Source organism: Podarcis liolepis, assembly GCF_965112155.1.
Source record: "Podarcis liolepis genome assembly, chromosome: 1".
NCBI lineage: Eukaryota > Metazoa > Chordata > Lepidosauria > Squamata > Lacertidae > Podarcis > Podarcis liolepis.
In genome coordinates, this window is record NC_139554.1 from 45,218,815 (window position 1) to 45,237,934 (window position 19,120).

General features: G+C 42.6%; 2 protein-coding genes across 4 annotated transcripts in view; one reads left to right on the forward strand and one right to left on the reverse strand.

Moving 5' to 3' along the window:
• STARD9 (StAR related lipid transfer domain containing 9) overlaps positions 1–19,063 on the forward strand; it is a 107,399-nt gene extending 88,336 nt beyond the window's left edge. The window contains exons 34-35 of the mRNA XM_083504665.1: positions 10,010–10,095; positions 19,009–19,063. The gene's annotated coding sequence lies outside the window, so the exon portion shown is untranslated. The remainder of the gene's footprint in view (positions 1–10,009; positions 10,096–19,008) is intronic.
• The window catches only part of CDAN1 (codanin 1), a 28,827-nt gene that overhangs the window by 3,136 nt on the left and 6,571 nt on the right, over positions 1–19,120 (reverse strand). For 2 of the 3 annotated variants that reach the window (XM_083506283.1, XM_083506282.1), the window contains exons 5-26: positions 18,984–19,103; positions 17,168–17,246; positions 16,621–16,741; positions 16,047–16,156; positions 14,415–14,504; positions 13,580–13,655; positions 13,094–13,302; positions 12,365–12,476; positions 11,518–11,661; positions 10,002–10,168; positions 9,152–9,233; positions 8,849–8,938; positions 8,613–8,667; positions 7,930–8,063; positions 7,019–7,122; positions 5,955–6,104; positions 5,529–5,592; positions 4,863–4,941; positions 3,804–3,964; positions 2,393–2,500; positions 1,858–1,921; positions 819–1,021 (exon numbers count right to left, since the gene is read on the reverse strand). In XM_083506283.1, the coding sequence (XP_083362409.1) occupies positions 819–1,021; positions 1,858–1,921; positions 2,393–2,500; positions 3,804–3,964; positions 4,863–4,941; positions 5,529–5,592; positions 5,955–6,104; positions 7,019–7,122; positions 7,930–8,063; positions 8,613–8,667; positions 8,849–8,938; positions 9,152–9,233; positions 10,002–10,168; positions 11,518–11,661; positions 12,365–12,476; positions 13,094–13,302; positions 13,580–13,655; positions 14,415–14,504; positions 16,047–16,156; positions 16,621–16,741; positions 17,168–17,246; positions 18,984–19,103 (2,522 nt within the window). Of the gene's footprint in view, positions 1–818; positions 1,032–1,857; positions 1,922–2,392; positions 2,501–3,803; positions 3,965–4,862; positions 4,942–5,528; positions 5,593–5,954; positions 6,105–7,018; positions 7,123–7,929; positions 8,064–8,612; positions 8,668–8,848; positions 8,939–9,151; positions 9,234–10,001; positions 10,169–11,517; positions 11,662–12,364; positions 12,477–13,093; positions 13,303–13,579; positions 13,656–14,414; positions 14,505–16,046; positions 16,157–16,620; positions 16,742–17,167; positions 17,247–18,983; positions 19,104–19,120 lie in introns of all 3 variants that reach the window. The other variant, XR_014526930.1, reaches the window with a different exon arrangement.

Sequence of the window (19,120 nt, forward strand, 5' to 3'; positions counted from 1 at the left end):
AATAACATTCCTGCTTTGTTTTAAAAGTGCTTCATCCTTGTAACATCTTGCTGCCGGTAAATAAGAACACTACCGCAAAGAGTTACTGCTATAAGACCTCTGCTGTGGGAATATAGGGAGAAATTAACTCTAAATAGTGACCACGTTAACCCAGCACCCATCGGAAATGTGGATGTTTGTCACGCCCCTCCCAGGCAAAGTAAGTGTCTACCAGTCCCCGTCCCCACAAAAAAAAGAAAGTAAAAAAACTCACAAGGGTTGTCAACCTGGTGGCCAAGAAGCCTTCACTGGTGCCAGCTTGGCAATCCCTGAACAAAATACTTATTTCCACATAAGGTAAAGGGACCCCGGCCGCTAAGTCCAGTCGCGTACGACTCTGGGGTTGCGGCGCTCATCTCGCTTTATTGGCCGAGGGAGCCAGCTTACAGCTTCTGGGTCATGTGGCCAGCATGACTAAGCCACTTCTGGTGAACCAGAGCAGCGCACAGAAACGCCGTTTACCTTCCTGCTGGAGCGGTACCTATTTATCTACTTGCACTTTGACGTGCTTTCGAACTGCTAGGTTGGCAGGAGCTGGGACTGAACAACAGGAGGCAAGCCCTAGGCTCTGTGGTTTAGACCACAGCGCCACCCACGTTTCCACATACTTTTACCTATATCTCTCACTGGCACCTTTGCAGAAATAGTATGTGACAACTTTCCTCTTTCACTGAACAGTGAAAGCCAAGCACTCCCCAATCTTATGTTAGATTATGCCAAACGTAAGGAGCACAAGGAGATTTAGCAAGTGGCTCTGAAAGCACTCGGAAGCCCCCCACCTTGTCCTGTTTGTTTTCCGCAAGGTAGGCAGCATTTTTCCTACTGAAGATCAGCTGCAAGGGCACAGGTGCCTCAAAGTCTTCTTTCCAGATGGAGAGCAGGGACTTCAGAAGGCTAGAGATGAAGCGGTTCTTTGCTTGCTGCTGCTCCTGCTTCTTTGGGGCTGGGAAGGTCAGCCCATGGATAGGAACACGGTCTGAAACTAGAAGCAACTGAGATAGAAATGCTGGACTTACTCATGTGAGTTATTTTTAATTCTGAAAAAGTGACATCATACCATGATGGAGGCAACTCTTTCCATCCACGCAAGAGGAGAAGGGCTTCAGGAACCTCCAGGGTATGGGGTGAGCCCACTCGGTTTAGGAGGCCTTCACAGCTAACCAATGAACTCAGCTTCCCCCAAATACTACTGTGGGATCATGCCTGGACCCTGCGATCATCATGTGAGGCCCTTCTTCGTGTGCCTCATCCATGAGAGGTCCAGAGGGTGGCAACATAGGCCTTTTCTCTGGTGGCTTCCCATTTGTGGAATGCTCTCTCCAGGGACACTCAACTGGTGCCTTAGTTGCTATTTAAACAATCTATGGTCTGACTATACTTATAGTTTATTACTGTAGTACAATGGACGCTCAAGTTGCGAACGTGATCCATGCAGGAAGCACATTTGCAACCCGCAGTGTTCGCAACCTGCAGCGCCGTGTGTGCGCATGCGCGGATTGCAATTTAGTGCTTCTGCACATGCACAAAGTGCAGTTTAGTGCTTCTGCACATGCACAAGCGCCGAAACTCGGAAGTAACCCGTTCCGGTGCACAACCCAAAATCATGCGACCTGAAGCATCTGTAACCAGAGGTATAACTGTATTTTTGTGTTTTTATATTGTAAACCAGATGATTCTCGGATAAGAGGGGTATAGAAAATAAATACATAAGCAAGCCTTGACAGTTTGATACCATTCAGGACAGCCACTCCTCCAAAATGAGATGGTCTAATTAAGATCGAAGGGAAGAGGAACAGGGATAAGAATTACAGCTCTTACCTAAAAGGGAAGCCAGCTCTACTGTGCACTTGGCCAGTTGCTGCTCTGACGCTGGGCATATGAACTGAAAAACACAAAGCTGAAAACTGACTACGAAGAAATGCTTTCACAGGTACAGAGAATGTATCTGAGGCTGCTGTCTTATCAAACACTTTGCATTTTGAGTATTCAAGTATTGCAAGCAATTACAAAGACATGCACAGCTATGGCTTTATATACAGGCCAGCAGGGGGTTTGAGTCTTTCCCAGTGGATAAAAGGGGGAAAGCTGTTAACTAATACATGTATGTGCCTTTCGTATGATTTACAAGCAAATTCCCTAACAAGTAAACCTTAGGAGGGCAGTTTAATTTAGAAATTCTCTCGCATACACATAAACCATAAGTTAATTAAGAAAAGTGAAAACAACTGCTGAACCTAGTACATATATCTACACTGCTCCTCCACCCGCCTCTCTCTCTCTCTCTCTCTCCATCTCCACTGGCGATAAAAGGCTACGTCAGAAATAATTCTGCAAGTAATGCACTCATGTCTACCTTTCTGCATCCAAGGGTCTGGCTCAACCTTCCCAACAAATTTTCCAAATCGACAAACTGGATTGCTTCATCCTCATTTCTTGGGCCGACAGCAAGGCACAGCACATCCTAGATATAACAGCATTTGTGACTCAGAATGCACGTATATGTTCTGGAATCCTAGAGAGCTCTGCTAACCATATAGAAAAGACAAAATATCACAGTGAAGCCTGGGAAAGGGCAAGGAAGGCAGCACAGGGCTGGGCTATCCCACCCATTTCCCCATCAAATAAGCCTCCTTGTAGACAAGGATGCTTAGAAATATGTCACATAGTAAAAGCTTGGGGTGGGAGAGTGGTAGCTTTCGCCATCAAATGAATTACCGTATTTTTCGCCCCATAGGACGCACTTTTTCCCCTCCAAAAATGAAGGGGAAATGTGTGTGCGTCCTATGGGGCGAAAGCAGGCTTTTGCTGAAGCCTGGAGAGCGAGAGGCATCGGTGCGCACCGACCCCTCTCGCTCTCCAGGCTTCAGGAAGCTATCCGCAAGCCTTGCAAGCCCGGCGGGAGTTCCCGCGGGCTCACAAGGCTTGTGGGCAGCAGCCTGCAGCCCAAAGCACGGGGCGCCCTCATTTCCCCCCCAAAAAAACGAGGTGCGTCCTATGGGCCGGTGCGCCCGATAGGACGAAAAATACGGTACTAATGGGAGCAAGTTACCTAAAGCAGAACCTCCATAGACTGGATCCTTATCAGGACTGGCCATACAAGACAAATTGGGTGGTGCCACCTACCTGTTAAGTCACGTGGCATCACCAATGACATCACATGATTGACAGGCAGGCAGCAACCACCCAACTCTCAAAATGTGTGGGGTTTCCAAGTACCCAACAGCCAGCTGGGAACCTGTTGCAGCTTCAAAGCTGCTTTGCCCTGGCAGCCACCTCCATTCTCCTTTAAAGGTGGGGTGGCAGCTCCTTTGAAGGTTTTTGCAAAGGACTTTCAGATGAAACCCCCACACCTGTTTCATCCTCTGAGGAAAATGGCTGGAGCTTCCCTGCCATGACCTAAAAAAGGATCCCCTCCCAGGCCCACAGATGATCTTCGGAGGCCCTGCTTTGTCTGCACCCACAAAGGTGTCACAGGCAGCTGCTGGGGAGAGGGCCTTTTGGGTGGTGACACCCCAGTTGGTGAATGCTATCACTTCAGAGGCTCGCCTAGCCTGCCTGACTCTGCAACTTTTTTGGTGCCAAGTGAAAACCTTTTTATTTTTATCTAAAATCTGTTTATTTAATTTCTAAGCTGTATTGCTTTGCTTATTTCACAATTTTATTGTTACTGTAAACCACCCAGAGAATCAGGAGGCATATAAATATTGTTAATAAATAGCCAAAATAACAGCACAGGTTAAGAGGAGAGAGCAGCAGATTCATACCTTGATTTCGTTTATGATCTGTGAGGGGAATGCAGCCTGATGCTGACAGTCTGGGGAGCACCCCTTCTTCTTCTGAACAGCTTCGCTAGTACTAGGCAGAGAAAGCGCCTGCGTTTTTAGCATGCGGCTGAACGTGGCCTTCACTTCTCTCTTAATCAAGGCTGTAAAAGGAACCAAAACATACACTTGCTTTCACACCCTGGACACTGAAAACTGGACGCCCATTACATAATACAGAGCCACCTCCCCGCACCAGCCTTATGTGGTTCCTCCTTTTATATCAGCACTCATATGACAGTTCACCTCTGCAAGTTCAAGCAGCATAATCTGAACAAGAGAGGGCAGCCTTTCTGGGTTACCCTCAGGGGTAATCTGTCAGGGGCTGAAAGGCAGCAAAATAGGGCCACTTGTTTCAGTTGTTTCTATTACCCGCTTCTCATTCACTCCCCTGCCAGCAGGCTGCCAGCGAGAGACTGATCCCTCTCGCAAGAGTTTTGAATCAGGCCTGAAAACACCCATGGAGCCAATGAAGTGGTTTCAGTAGTGGAGTAACATGCTCCCCACCCCCAGCTCCGGTTAGCATCCTCGCTGCCACACTTTGAACAAGTTTCCAGATGCTTTTGAGAGGCAGCCCCATGCAGAGTGTGTTGCAGTAGCTCATATGCGATGTATCTAAAGCAGTGTTTCCCAATTGGTGGTCTGTAGACCTTCGGTCGCATGCTGATAGCCACCCAGGGTGTCTGTGGCATGTACCCATCAGCTGTGTTGGACATCCCATGGGGTCACATGACTCATGCAAGAGCAATGGCCAGAAGATGCACATCCCAGTTTTGTGCTGGGACACGTTGGAGGGTATGGTAGCACCATTCACACAGCAACATGGCTTGGCTTTTGAAAAACGAGGTCCAAAGTACTTAAGATAACTGGGAACCAGAGATCTGCCTCTTTCAGAAACAGACGCAGTTGGCACACCCACTTATACTGGGAAAAGGTCTTTTTCGCCACAGCCACCAAATGGCACCTAGGGGTAAAGCCCGTAGAAACAGTGGAAAAGCCTACCTGTGATGTTGGTGGTAAGCCAAGTGCAGGCCTTCTCGGTAGCTAGTCCCACTGCAATATTTGCTGCACAGCTCAAAACCTTGGGTGGAAGAGCAGGTGAGATTTATAGTTATTTCCACTGAATACACTATCAACAACAGTCACAACAAATCAATACAAAGCTGCAGCGAGCACAAGAAATCAGATGGAAAATTAGCCTCAGATGAAAATTGAGGGACTGATTTTGGCCTCTCACCATCCTGCTGGAACGATAAATGAGAATTGGCTTCAGCTCCTTCAACTGCCGCTAAAATGTTGATTAAGAGGAATATAAAGCAACTGTTCCTTGAACGGCCCAATATGGCAATTGGACCATTTTATTTTCTAGCTGGAAAAAATGCAGGGAAGCATTACTTGGGGCCTTAAGAGCTAGAAACTGTCACACCTCCTTTTAACATGACTGACTGAATGAGGATGTTGAGATTTTAGAAACAGCTTTAATGTTTCAAATGCTTGTTCGTTTTAGCAAAAAGGCCTGGCTATTTTAGATGATCACGAGGTTCAGAAGTTTTTGGCTTCTGGCCATTTTTAAGTCACCATGTCAAAAAAAAAAGCACAATTTTCCAATGTAGAAAAAGCAAAAAGAAAGCATCAGAAAAAAGGACAAGTATCCTAAAATATACATACAGCTGCAGATGTCTCTTCTGGCAACAAGATTTTCACAGCCTCAGGGGCCTTCTTCCTGCAAAATCTGTAGATGTACATAGGCATTATAAAAAGCACCGCCTGAAACATTATATGTAAGACATGATATTAGAAAATCTGTATTTTTAGTCCCCCCAGGGATGCAGCCCAAATATGAATTCAAATGGATTCAAATTGCTGGGAGTAACTGCAAGCAGAACAGTTTCCTACTCAGCTCCCTCTAAAGTTGGGTACCTACACCTGAAAGCCAGAGGGGAAACTGAGCCAATCTGCCAGTAGTTATCCTGGCTGATACCAAGGTGAGAACTGAAGTGACCACATACTGGGTGCAGCCTCAATGTGGCAGCCCAGGACAGCAGCATGACCACAAGGGAAGATATATTATGTCACCCAGCTGTTGTTCCTTACTCTTTGCCTTGAATAAGAGCCTGTGCCCCTTCTTCATACAGCTGAGAGCACACTTCATCCAGCAGTTTGTCGTAATTGCCAACTTCCGCCTTCACTTTGTCCTGTAACATGACTTTGGCTCTTTTCACCAGCTCTGCTACCAGAGTTGCCCTGCAAAAGCCAATAGTAATAGCACAATAATTAAAAGACAACCAAAATATATCCTGAGAAATTACAGGTTCAGAATTTACATCCTGAATCAGGTTTGCGGGAAAGCCTTCTATTAATGGTTTGGTGGATACTATGGTTTAATATGCGTCTGCCGTGAATCTAGGTGCATGAGAGGGAGACGCTCCTAAGCTTCTCACTGCCAATCAAAAAAACAGGATTTGTTGACCTAGAAACATAATGGTGTGTGTGCCAATCTTAACATTTTTCTATTGTTTATTACTGTAGGTCACGGCATAACTTTATATAAAATATAAGTGAGAATATGTGGATAAAGCTACAATATAAGCAGGCAGCAATCACACATGCACAACCTGATCAAAAGAGCCTAAAGTGTGTAAGTGTGTGTGTGTGTGTGTGTGTGTTATATTTGCCACAGAACTCACACTAAAAGTGAATTAAGAAGGGGAAGCATTACAAAAACAGACAACACGTGAGAACAAACCCAAAGGAGCTTAAAAGCAATGTACTGGAGATTTAAAAGAGTAGGAAAATAAAAGGGTCTTTGTCAGGCACCAAAATGACTTGCAGATGACTTGCAGAGCTTCTGTAATGAGGTGAGCACAAAAAAGGCTTAGCACTTACATTTAATAATAAAACCAGTTGATGATCTCTCTCAATATTTCTCACATTTCACAATTCACCATTGCCATTTGCTCTACTGACAAATTTCACAACAACAAGGGATGCACAAGACTAAGAGCTGTATCAGTAAAACCCACAGGCATGTCCTTGCATCATTTAAAAGCTGCCTGCTTATATGATTAATACAAGGGGGAAAGATCTTTCGACGTAAATTCTCCCCACCAGACCATTTATAAAGTCCAGCAGGTTACAGGTGCCTTTCCTGCCCTTACTTGATGTGCTTGACACAGTTGGATCCGATTCTCTCTGCCACAAATTCTACAGTTCTCCGCAGAGATGGGGGCTGATTGTGGAAGAAGGCTTGTTCCAGCTCTGCCTGTTAAAAACAGGAAGACCAAGAATCCTAAGGAAACCAAAGAATTCTACATGAAGCATTGCCCCCCCCCAACACGAGCCATTCCTAAAGTATATCTGAATGCTTTGGTTGTTTATTCTATTTGATTGGCATTTTTTAAATGTAAGGGTGGTATCCAACTAAATTTTATTCAGGGCAGACCCACTGAAATGAGTGGGCATAATCAAGTCAATCAATTTCAATGGGTCAGCTCTGAGTAAAAGTTAGTTGAATGCCACTACCCTTGAAACAAAACATCAAAAAAATGCCTTCCAAATAATGTCCCATAAATGGGGAGCAAGGAACCAGAGACAAATATAAAAAGGAGCATGTTGAATTGTCAATCGACTGGCCTGCCCTCAAAATAAAGACTTTTTAATGATTGCATATTATTTATTTCATGAAATTTATATACTGCTCGATTGTAACAAACAAACAAACAAACAAACCCACCAGTTTCTTTAGCATTTCATAAGCTTGGCAGCAAATTCAGGTTTTTCCTAACTCTGTTCCCTAATTCCCTAATTCCCTTTCCCATTTCTTTATTTAGCTTGGGGTCAATTACCTCTTGCATGCTTGCAATTCACACAAAATTAGTATATGCCTACTTCTTGCACAGCTCCACTAAAAAAATATCAAAGTGCAAGTTGAGAAATTCCTCCCTGAAAAATCCAGCCTTCCCCAGCCTGCTGCCTTACAGATCTTGCTGGACTCCAGCTCTAATCATCCCAAGCCAACATGACCAATGGTCAAGGATGATGGGAGTGGCAGTCCCAAAACACCTCTCACCTGAAGCTTCTGCTGTGTGATGGGAGGCTTTGGAACCAAGGTCTCAGCAGCAGTCGGAGTTATTTTCCTTACATAACCACCATTCTTTCCTCCGCTTCCCAACACAAAAGACGACAGCAGTTTCCTCAATTCACCTAGAGCAGAAGGATACGCAGATTATAAGACGGCACACGTAGATATCTGAACACTCTGGTTTTTAAAATTCAATCTGATTGACAATTTTGAAATTTAGGGGTGGTATCCAACTAACTTTTATTCAGGTCAGACACAATGAAATGAGTGAAATATAATTAAATCCAGGAACAGTTGGAGACAGAAAATTGCAGAGAAGTGTATGAGACTGAACACTGGAGGAAAAAGCAGTCAGGATCCCAACCACACTTGAGTAGGAGCTCAGAATCATAAGCAGTTCAGGTTGTTATTAACGGTGAATGGAAAAGCAAGGACAAATAACCAAATAGTATTTCCACAGGTCACAACCCCCTAATCTGTGGGCCCAGTTTAAGTGCCACACTGAAACACACAAAAAACCTTTTAACAGATAATTTTAACTCAGTTTTGGAGTAGGAAGCTCAATGTTTTATCCCTAGACGCTCTTTCCAGTGCCAGGCAAAGGAGAGATTCCAGATTTCTCAAGCAGCATATTGTTTCTGACACAGGACATACTTTGATAAATGACTTACCAAGATATGGACAGCAGGTATAAAGTAACTGCTGATCCACCACAGGCACAGAATCCTAAGGGGAAAAGAACAAACAACAGATTGATTCCTTTCAGAAGCATTAGATAAGCGCATAGAAGCCCACAGACTTCTCTTTATTCTTCAGGTCACTCTTAGGCTTCGCGTGTCTTAAACAAATAACATGACAGTTGCTCTCTTTCAAACACACCCGCCGACACTCATCGACGTAAGTTTACCAGAGCTTGAGCTGTTGCTGCAGAGTCTGTTGCCAGTTCTTCTGATCTCACTTCGCCCGCAAAGAACAGATTCCCCGGGACAGTAGGCACCTGGAATACAAGCCCCAAATAGTTAATCCTCCAAGGAGGGCAGAGCTAAGCGAAAATTCAGCTTCACATACAGGAGTGGATGAATGGTTACATGGATGAAACGCTTAAAAGGCTTAAGGAAAGTACAGTAAGGAAAGTTTTACTTGACAATTTCTACAGCACTTGTGACATTTTTTCAAAGGTACAATGTTTGTTACAAGCACTCATCCGTACATGAAAAAGCCATCCCAAAATGGCAAGAATCAGCAGCTTGTTCAGGAAACACATCTCTTTATTTTCAGAAATCAGCAGGTATCTGTAACAAAAAGTTAGAGAATAGAGAACAATAAACTTCGAAGGTTTTATCAGTTATACCACCTCTGCATTTCCCCCTTTTGCAAGTTTCTTTTGCTGTGCTCTCTCATTTCCCTTGCATATTAAAACTCTGGCCCCAGCAGCAAACCCGTAAACAAGACATGTGCAAGCTACTACATTATTCCTATTTCCCGCCATTATTCATGAAGCCAGGGCGTAGCATACAAAAAACCTTGGCTTGCCGTGATATGTGAACCAATGTGTGTGGTTTGTTTCTCCCAGGGTAAGAGCCATGACTCATGGTTTGTTACTCTTGGCTCCATGAACAAAGGAACAAAATGGGAGCAATTCAGAAGAATGCACTAGCATGCTGCTCGTTCACGGTAAGCTATGGTTTATGGTTAACTGTACAACACAACTACCATTTGAAATGCACTACTGGAAAAAAATTGACTTTCAACTTCTTCATTTGTTTCTGCTAATATTGAGATGTAATGGAAGGATGTGAACATTTGCAGCTGGAGGAATATGATATATTTCAAGTCATCAGCGGAGCGTTCCTATACTGTGGTAATTATATATTTAACTGTGCTATAAATTTCTTGGTATATACTGTAAAAGAAAGCTTTAAGTCGTTTCCATAGACCCAGAAATTGTTAATGAGTACAATAAAAGCTTTACTAAGAAGCCAATGTCCTACCCTCACAATAATTTAGGTCCTTGATGCAGATCTCAATTAAGATGCAAATATTTCTTTCCAACCTCTTACCTGTACAGCTGCAAGAGGAGAGAAAATATCTTCCCATAGTAGTCCAGAAATGGGGCGATATGATCCATAAGGGAAAGGAACTCTACAACCCAAGGTACAGTCAAGACCGTGCAGCGTTTCTGTATTGATTGCCTAAGCAGCTTCAATATATCCAGCACAGGATGGGTCTTAAGGGAAAACATTAGGAAAATGTTAACTTTAATTCCTCTTCAGCACACATTACTTACTATCATGGGCAACCACCAGAGTGTTTGATGATGAAACACCAAAAGTAGGAAAGGGAAATAAACATATCCAACTCCTCTTTCATTTTTTCCCCTTTATTGGGTTCTCTTTCCTTCACTACTAAGAGGGAAACTCTTTCCTTGGCTAATTTGTGTGAACAGAACACTGTTGCAGAGATGGAGGTAAGCCATAAGCACAGAAGCACCTGGGCTTATTATTCAGGTCTCGTTGCATCTTCCTTTGTATACTTTTTAATTTGGCAAAGAAAGTGGGGTGTTTTTAGCTAACATCACTCAGAGCAGCTAGTTAAGTTCCGAGCTCAAAAAAACAGTTTTTGTGGGGAAGTGGGGCAGGGAAGACAGAAAGACACAAGCGTGCAATCAGTTTCACTTATCAAGGAAAGGTATCAGAGCAGTGTCTTAGAGAGACCCAATATATTTTGGCACATGAAGCCTATTCAAATCCAGCAATCTTAAGTCACTCATCTGGCTAAACTGTATTTCAAATGGTTGTACCCTGCCCTATGACCCTGGAGCGAAAGGCAGGTAATAAATTGAAATAATAATAATAAGCACCCCTCGCGCTTTCCACATTCAGCCGGCACACTGACAAACCACACAGCACAATCTGATGTCAAGAGAGCCAGTGCAGTTTAGCAACAAGAGTGTTGGACTTTGACGTGAGCGGGTGGGGAGGCATGAATCTAGTAAACAATATAACTGCAAATAATGTTCCATGGAGACTATCCCAGAGGAGTAGTTTGTACAATGTACTGAATTAGTTATTGACATTATGGGTTACTTGTTTGGAGCATCCCTGTATCAGAGGTTTACATCAAGAAGGACGCTTTCTGCAAACGTGCAAGCTTCTGATGCAACTGTGTTCACCAATAAATGAAACACTTCTCCTTCCTTCCATATCAAGAGTGTCATTAATTCATATGGCTGTACCGCATGAGTAACTCAATCTGCCCTCAGTTTATAGCAGCAACACAAGCAGCATCATTGAAACAATAATAGCGCACAGCAGGGGGAACCTGCAGCCCTCTAGATGTTATTAAACAGCTCTCAGCATCCTCACAGCCTAATGGGAGCTGTGGCTCCCCAACAACATCTGCAGGACCACAGGACCCCATCCATCCCCATACTGGAGGTTGCTTAACTAGGAAAGGAGTTTTAACAGCAAGTATCTACCACCTCAGGAGGAGCCCAGAGGCTCCTCTAATGAAATGCCTGCACATCTCTCTGATAATAACAAAATTAAATACTTCTATTAGGTAAATTTTACGCACTTGGTTTCTTAACATCACTGCAGATTCTAGCAAGTCTCCAGTTGCTGGTTCCGATGTGTGATAAGGCAGGAAGACAAGGAAACCAAAAAACTTTGCCAGGAGTCGGAGGCTCATAAGGACAGCAGCAAAACGCTTCTTTTCATCCTGCAGTGAAAAGAAAGGTCAGACATATTATAGTCAGATAACAGCAGCAATGCCTAACATTTTGAATGCTCACAACAAACCTATAAGTTAAGTCTTATGTTCCCACTTTGGTGGGTCCTTTTTTTTTTTTTTTTACTTTGTGGGGTGTGCAGCACGGACAGGACTATCCAAATCAGAGACAAATCACCATGGTGGTATCAGTCGCAGGTCTACCTAGGACAACTGGGGCTCATCAGAGAACGCTACTGTCTTCTATATACTTGCACTGTATTGGAGAAGGAGTGGGATGGGGCTTACACTGCAGCTACCACCCAGGCTTTCTACTGTTGCTCCACCACTTGGACGGGGGGCAGGTGGTTTTGGAGGAGCAATGATGGAGGAGTTGAGGCAGGGGGGACATCGCAGGAGAGAAAGACCGTTTGAAGGACAGACACCTCTTTTCAGAGAGGACAATGCAGGACAGAAGGGAGGAGCAACGAAAAGAGGAGTAAAGGAGACCCACACTAGAACAGCAAGATGTTATTAAAGACAAATAGACAAAGAAAGACAAACAAGCCTGAACTGGAAGACACACACAGGGTGTGAAGTGAGTAGCACTCCCAATGAATGCCAAATTCTTCCTTCCAAGCAGTAGAAGAGATCATAACCCACATGGACACCTCTGAAGCTCTACTGTGAATGGCTGTTTCCATGCAATACACACCTGCTCATCCATTGCTTCTCCATCGCTGGGTTCATGTTCCACCAAGGCAAGGCCATCCAGCTCAAGTATTTGCAGGCTCAGGCTGTCCATAAGGTGCTGATTAAATTGATAACTTAACCAAAAAAAGATAATGAGCTCTTTAGGAGAACAACTTAATTTCAGCAAAGAATGTAACCTCTTAAGTGACCACAGCAGCATTTGAGAATGGTTACTACAATGCAAGTTTAAAATCAGATTAATTCCTACCAAACCCCTCACGTGCTGGTAGTCGGCACTGCTACAAACACTGCCAAACACTCCCTGGTAAAGCCCACTTAATGTCATTCTAGCACCAGGCAAAGACCTTATTCTTTACCAAAGCCTTTTCATCTAAACCGTTTACTTTCTGCAATGATCTCATGCTCATCTGTTTAGGTTATGGATCCAGCTACTAAACAATGTATGCTTTACTGTGAACGCGCTGATTTCAACTGCTTTGTCCCTACTTGCTAACACATAGGAGAAACACAATCCCTGGCTTAACATGATGTCCAGACATGGTTTGCTTCGCTCCAAAGAAACCAAGAACACAAAATCAAGATTAGTATGGTTATCACAAACTAACCATGGTTTACTGTGACACTGAACAAGGCCATTGCATTAGTTCATTTAGGAAACCCAGCCACCACCATACAGTCGGGGTCACTCACCCAGACACATCCTAGATAGAAATAGCAGTAAGTATCTAACCTTCCTGCACTGAGGATGAAGTCCCTGAAGAACTGCTGGCATCCAGGGAAGGAGGGAGGTGGGCAAGGCCCTCGGATGCTCTGAGGGACAAGGAATCTCTCTTGCAGCCTTTTCAAGCGGCTCAGATTATCGGAACCCAGCATGTTAAGGACATCCTGGTCTGGGGTGTCTCCCCAACTTGTACCACCACCAACTGGACCTTTACACATCTATAGCATAGAGGAGGGAGCGGGGAGAAAAGAGAGGTCAAATTTGTGAGTGTGCCAACTTTTAACTCTGTAATCTGTTTATGAATACAAGCAGTCTCTACAGCCCAAACCATAAACTGTTAGGTGCACAAACCTCAGACTAACTGAGGAAATTAGATTATGAATTAATTATGCATTCAATGAACAAGTATTTTCACCTATTAGATATGAACTGAAGAAAAGTTTTACTTGCAAAATATACTCTTTTTTTCCTTATGGGAAGCGAGCGTTTCTTTACCTGAAGAAGCTGCTTCTGAAAGAGCCTGGCAAAATGGCTGTAGTTGCAAGCAGCAGAGAGGTGAGCCATCATGACCCTGTGAAACCAGAAACAAATTAATAGTGCTACAAAGAAAAATAAGGAAAATATTACTCTCTATGCAGATATATAGAAGACAGCAAATGTCTGGGGGACTTTAATGTTTTAAAAATAATTATGAAAATACTATTCTGAAAAAGTTCTATGTGAACTGAGAATTCTCCCCTTTGTGAAACTAAGTAGCTTACTGTAGAATTAGTTTTTGTTGCTAAATTGGGTTGCAAAATGTCCATTGCCAGTACTGCTCTCTTGTAACTCTTGTCTTTCAGGATTAAATGCAACCTGTGTGTTGGCGCTCAAAGACATTTGTATCTTCAACTTATCTTGGAATATTTATCCCTCTTTTGGCCGGGGGGGGGGGGGAAGAGTGGTAATTAAATTACAGTCTTTGAGACCCCATTATATCAAAACAAATGAATTAATTTCTTAGTGTAACAACTAAAAAAAAATTAAACTGAGGTTTTCTTTTGCCCAAAGTAATGACCGCAAATTTATTCGGTAACAGTGGTGACATGGTCTTAGGACCAAATGCAAGTCAGTTTTGCAATGTGTCCCAGCATACCACTGGATCTAATCCATAATACTGAACCAAGTATACCACCAGAGGCAATTTCCAGCTGCTGCAAACTGCACTTTAAAAACAATCCTCCCGATGGAACGTGGTGAACAGCTGCTCAGTGGAGGACCACACTAGACATCAGCAACAAGCAGCACTCTTTATCAAGTCTTGTTAAATTTACGGAGCAAAGATTCCTACCTGATCCTGTCTCCCAGACACTTCTCAAAGTCCCAGCCTGTTTTTTCACAGTTGTCTTCCCATTCACGCAGCAACTCGTAGAAAATATCTCTATTGAGCAAGGCAAACAAGTTAGCTTCAAAATCCAAAATCATAGTCATCAGATGTGCTATCAACATACAAAAATGGGGCCATGATATTCTGCTTATGCGCAAGCACCACAGTTCTGACAAAGCTTTGGGTGGAATTCAATGTTGCATTAAGTTGACTGTTCTGTCAGCACAAGCATTTTTGCTTGTCAAACAGAACCATCTTCCCTCTCCTGCTCCTGCCTGCTGTTCTAGGGGTCCCTCCCAAGCTGACTTAGGAAGGTCACTTGGGGGAGGGTGAGAGGGGGGGCAGGAAAGGATCCTTTGTGCAACCAGGACTGGCTTCTGCTAGCAGAACAAATTAGTTGAATCTGTCCCTTTGACCATTCCTACAAGACGCATTTTCATTCCAAAGCCAACAATTGACAAATATCCCCCTAATTAAAGAATAGTTCAAGAATAAAGACCAAAGAACCTAGCAAGCACACCTACAGCTGAACCCTAGATATGTCTACTCAGAAGTAAGTCCCACTGAGTTCACTGAGGCTTAATCCCAGGCAAGTGGGTTTAGGCTTGCAGCCTTAAACTGCTATCTTAAAAGAAGAAGAAGAAGAAGAAGAAGAAGAAGAAGAAGAAGAAGAAGAAGAAGAAGAGTAATAGTAGTAGTAGTAGTAGTAGTAGTAGTAGAAGTTTGGATTTGATATCCCGCTTTATCACTACCCGAAGGAGTCTCAAAGCAGCTAACAATCTCCTTTCCCTTCTTCCCCCACAACAAACACTCTGTGAGGTGAGTGGGGCTGAGAGAATTCAGAGAAGTGTGACTGGCCCAAGGTCACCCAGCAGCTGCATGTGGAGGAGCGGAGACACGAACCCAGTTCACCAGATTACAAGTCTACCGCTCTTAACCATTACACCACACTGGCACAAATAGAAAGTAGAAAACTCCATTTAAATAAATTCAACCAACACATTATATGGAAAGTACTTTAAACAGAAGGTGGGCATAGGGAGAGCAGAGGAGGCCATATCTTCTATTACTTTTGACCTGAGAAAGCCAAATGAGTTTGCTCCAGCTGCAGGGAACCTTTCTTGCTAATTTCTGCATTTCTGAACTACATTAATCAGCCTTGCATTTAACAATGTCCCAGGAATCCCATACAGGTGGGTAAGCTGGCCAACTTCCTCCACAGCTAGCGTGGAAGCCAAGTGGGCTAGACAGAGTACTCCAGATATTGTTCACTTGGTAGAAGGTGCATTTATTATTTTTTATTACTCTGTTTTTCTACGCCACTAGCTTCTTAGCAGGCTAGTAAGAAATTCTGCCAATGAATGTGTTTTGTGGGTTTATTCAAAAGGCTGACATTAACATCCAGACACTTGTTCCTGGTTTCATAAAACATAATTTATGAAGCTTGGGAGGAAATGTCCAAACCAGGCCTGTGGGTTTGGATAACTGATATAGAGTCCTGATAGCTACTCTATTTTCTGATGCATGTTCAATAAACTAAAACAACTGACAAATTGTACATTTTGACAAAATCCCATGATAAAAAACAGAGGATACCTTTGTTTCTTAAACACATGAAATGCCTTATCACTGGAAAAGTTAGACCGATTGTCAGTTTCTGGCTGAAAGGAAACTGACTGTATGCTTGAAGGCAGCAACAGGGAGACCTGTTCAATGCAAAATAATGTGTAAGTGTAATACATTCCTCCTAATTTAACATACTTTTCTCCATAAACACAAACAAGGAGGTTGGAATTACAATTTGTTCTCCCTTCTGTCCATTGCTGCAGCTTAAAAGTCCCATGATCTTAATGGTGTAACATGTACTAACTTGCCGGTTTGCAATAGATCAACATTTTCTAACCCACCAAATGCAAGTCAATCTCATTATCTCACTCTGTTTTTTGTTTTGGTCACAGTGCTAGATATAGTATTTTCACTCCTCATTTAATTAGAGCTGCAGAGGAAGCTTCTATATAGTATATACCAAGAAAACTAATCTGTTTCTAGAAGAGGATGGAATACTGCAGATACCATAATAGTGAGGAGGACACTGAGTAAAAACAGTTTCAATAACTGTTGGGAGAACCTTGATTTCACACTGTTCTTCTAGAACATGCTTAGTTTTTACCTTTGCTGTGCTGTTTTCATAGACTGCCATAAGCCTCTCATGCAAGTCAGGGGAAAAGGATGTGATCCTGTCATTCTCAGCTAAGAGCTTCAGTGTTCCTTTCTCTAAATGTGATATAATTCTGCCAAGAAAAACAGCAAAAAGAGGAAGAACACTCCACTATAGTATTTAGATTTGATCTTTCAGTTAAAGCCTATTCCACCGGATTCCTAATCTCTAATCCCCATTGATAAAAGCCAACATATATACTAAACTCATGTCATTAGAGAAGGAAGTTCTCAGATTTCTTTTAGTTTTGATGACACTAGAAGCAAAAACACCATCTCCAAACACAACAGATAAAACCCTTCTACAGAAGTAGGGCAGCTGTTCAACTGGAACTATCTGTCAATTAATAGATGACAGAACCCAAATTTTCAAACTTAAGGATATGTTAACAGTATGCAATGTGATGCAAGATATTCCAACTTATGATGGCAATAAACCAAGCACTTCAAAGTGCAAGTATATGTACACTGATGAGAACAGCCTAAGCCATTCAACTTACTGAAACTGATAATCCAAGACTTTCACAGCAAAATAAACACAGTTGTGTACACTTCGAAAGTGTTGCCTCTCTACTGCATCTGTAAACAAAACAAAACAAAAATTTAAATCATCAGACAGAAAGCTGCAAGTAATCCCTGTGGTGGAAGAACGGAAGAACAGGCAGATCAGCCACTGGTCACCAACAGATCACAAAATCCCTACCTTTATTACTTCTCACTCATCTCAAATACCAGAAGAACGTCAAACATCAATTAGGTTGTGTCAATTTATCAGCCTGTTTGGGGGAGCAGTATCATAAAATTAAAGACTGCCCCAAACAATAAAATGTGTCAAAAGTACATTATTCTTTATTCAAAGCTCAAGCTTAACTTGGAGTGTTTTTTCTTTGCCGGGGTGTGTGTGTGTGCGCACATAATCCACATTTTCATGAAGACACTTACAGATTTCCACTGTCTATGCACATATCTCAAGGGAGGAGCAGCTTCTTTCTTTCTTTTTTGAAACATTGACATCAAGAATTCCTGGCAGCAGGATCAGATACTGTAGTTTTACTACATTTCTGGATGTAAATTATCCACAGACCCTGCAGTTTTACAGAGTAACCTGGGGGGGGGGTAGTGCCACTTAAGTGCACAATCATGATTGTTTATATGTTAGTTGCAGTGCGAATATTAAGATGAGAGGGAGGAGGGGAGGGAACTGCCAACATAACATGAGTGGCAGAGTACCATATAGCATTGTATATAAATGTCTATGATTGTGTATTTTAAGATGATATGGGAAGAGGGTTACAAAATTGTATACTTTAGAACAATGGGGCAAATTTGTTCAGTACTGGAAGCATAAGAATAAATACCAAAATATAAGGGTAAAGTAGTCCTAGACATTACAGTATGATAATGCCTTATGTGCATGTAGCCTGCATGATTTTAACCATACATATATACTCGAATCTAATGCACACCTAAATTTTCAGAACCTTGAAACAAAACAAAATAAGTATTTGCTGGCGAATGTAAATGTGCCACTGAATCGAATGCGCACCTTAATTTTCACAACATAATTTGGCCAAAAAAGGTGAGCATTAGATTCGAGTAAATATGGTAGTTGAAATCCCACAAGTGAAATGTAGAGCCAGTACACATAGAGGGCCTTTCTTCCCAAGCATGGCAGAGATATTTGAAGCTCTTTTTGCACCAGGAAAATCGAGCACTAAAACAGTTTTTATGCTCTCTGTGCACTAGGTTTGGAATGCTCCGGTGAGATCTCGCAGGAACTTGGAAAAAGCACCCTGGGGCTTCTGGAGGCGGCACAAGGAGAGGGTCTTGCTGGGGAGCAAGGCAGAGAGCTGGGGAAACCCAGAGCAAAAGGAGCTCACTGCTTTGCTGGAGTGGGGCAAGGCCCTCTCTCCAAACATTTGTTCCAGATGCTCGAAAAGGGCCAGTTTAAAAGATTTGATTATATGGGTTTCTGTGTATACAGGAAACCCTTGGAACCAAATCCCTGCATAAGATGCGATCTTACCATATTAAAAAAAATGGATATAAATGGAAACCTCACAATTTTATTTGATTTATATACATGAAGTACCGTATACAGTGATCCACGTGTGATGGACTGAATTATTATATCCTTAATTTTGAGCCGCTGGTACTCTGTGGAATTTCTATTACATTTTTTTATTTGTATTACATTTAAAGTTCATTAAATGAATGAATATATTTAATGTATACCCTCCTCTAACTCTGTTTCGAAGGTGGTACAATCTGTATTCTGTTAGTAGCCAAGAATCTTTATCCAATATAAGTCCCAACCTTTATACTCTCCATTGAAACTCAGGTCATTCTCTCCATCTTCTAAAGAGGAAGTTCCCTTGGATGTTAGCAGCTGGAACACAAAAAAGATCTCCAAGAAGATATTCGGCACAAGGTTTTCTGCAAAGAAAGTAAAG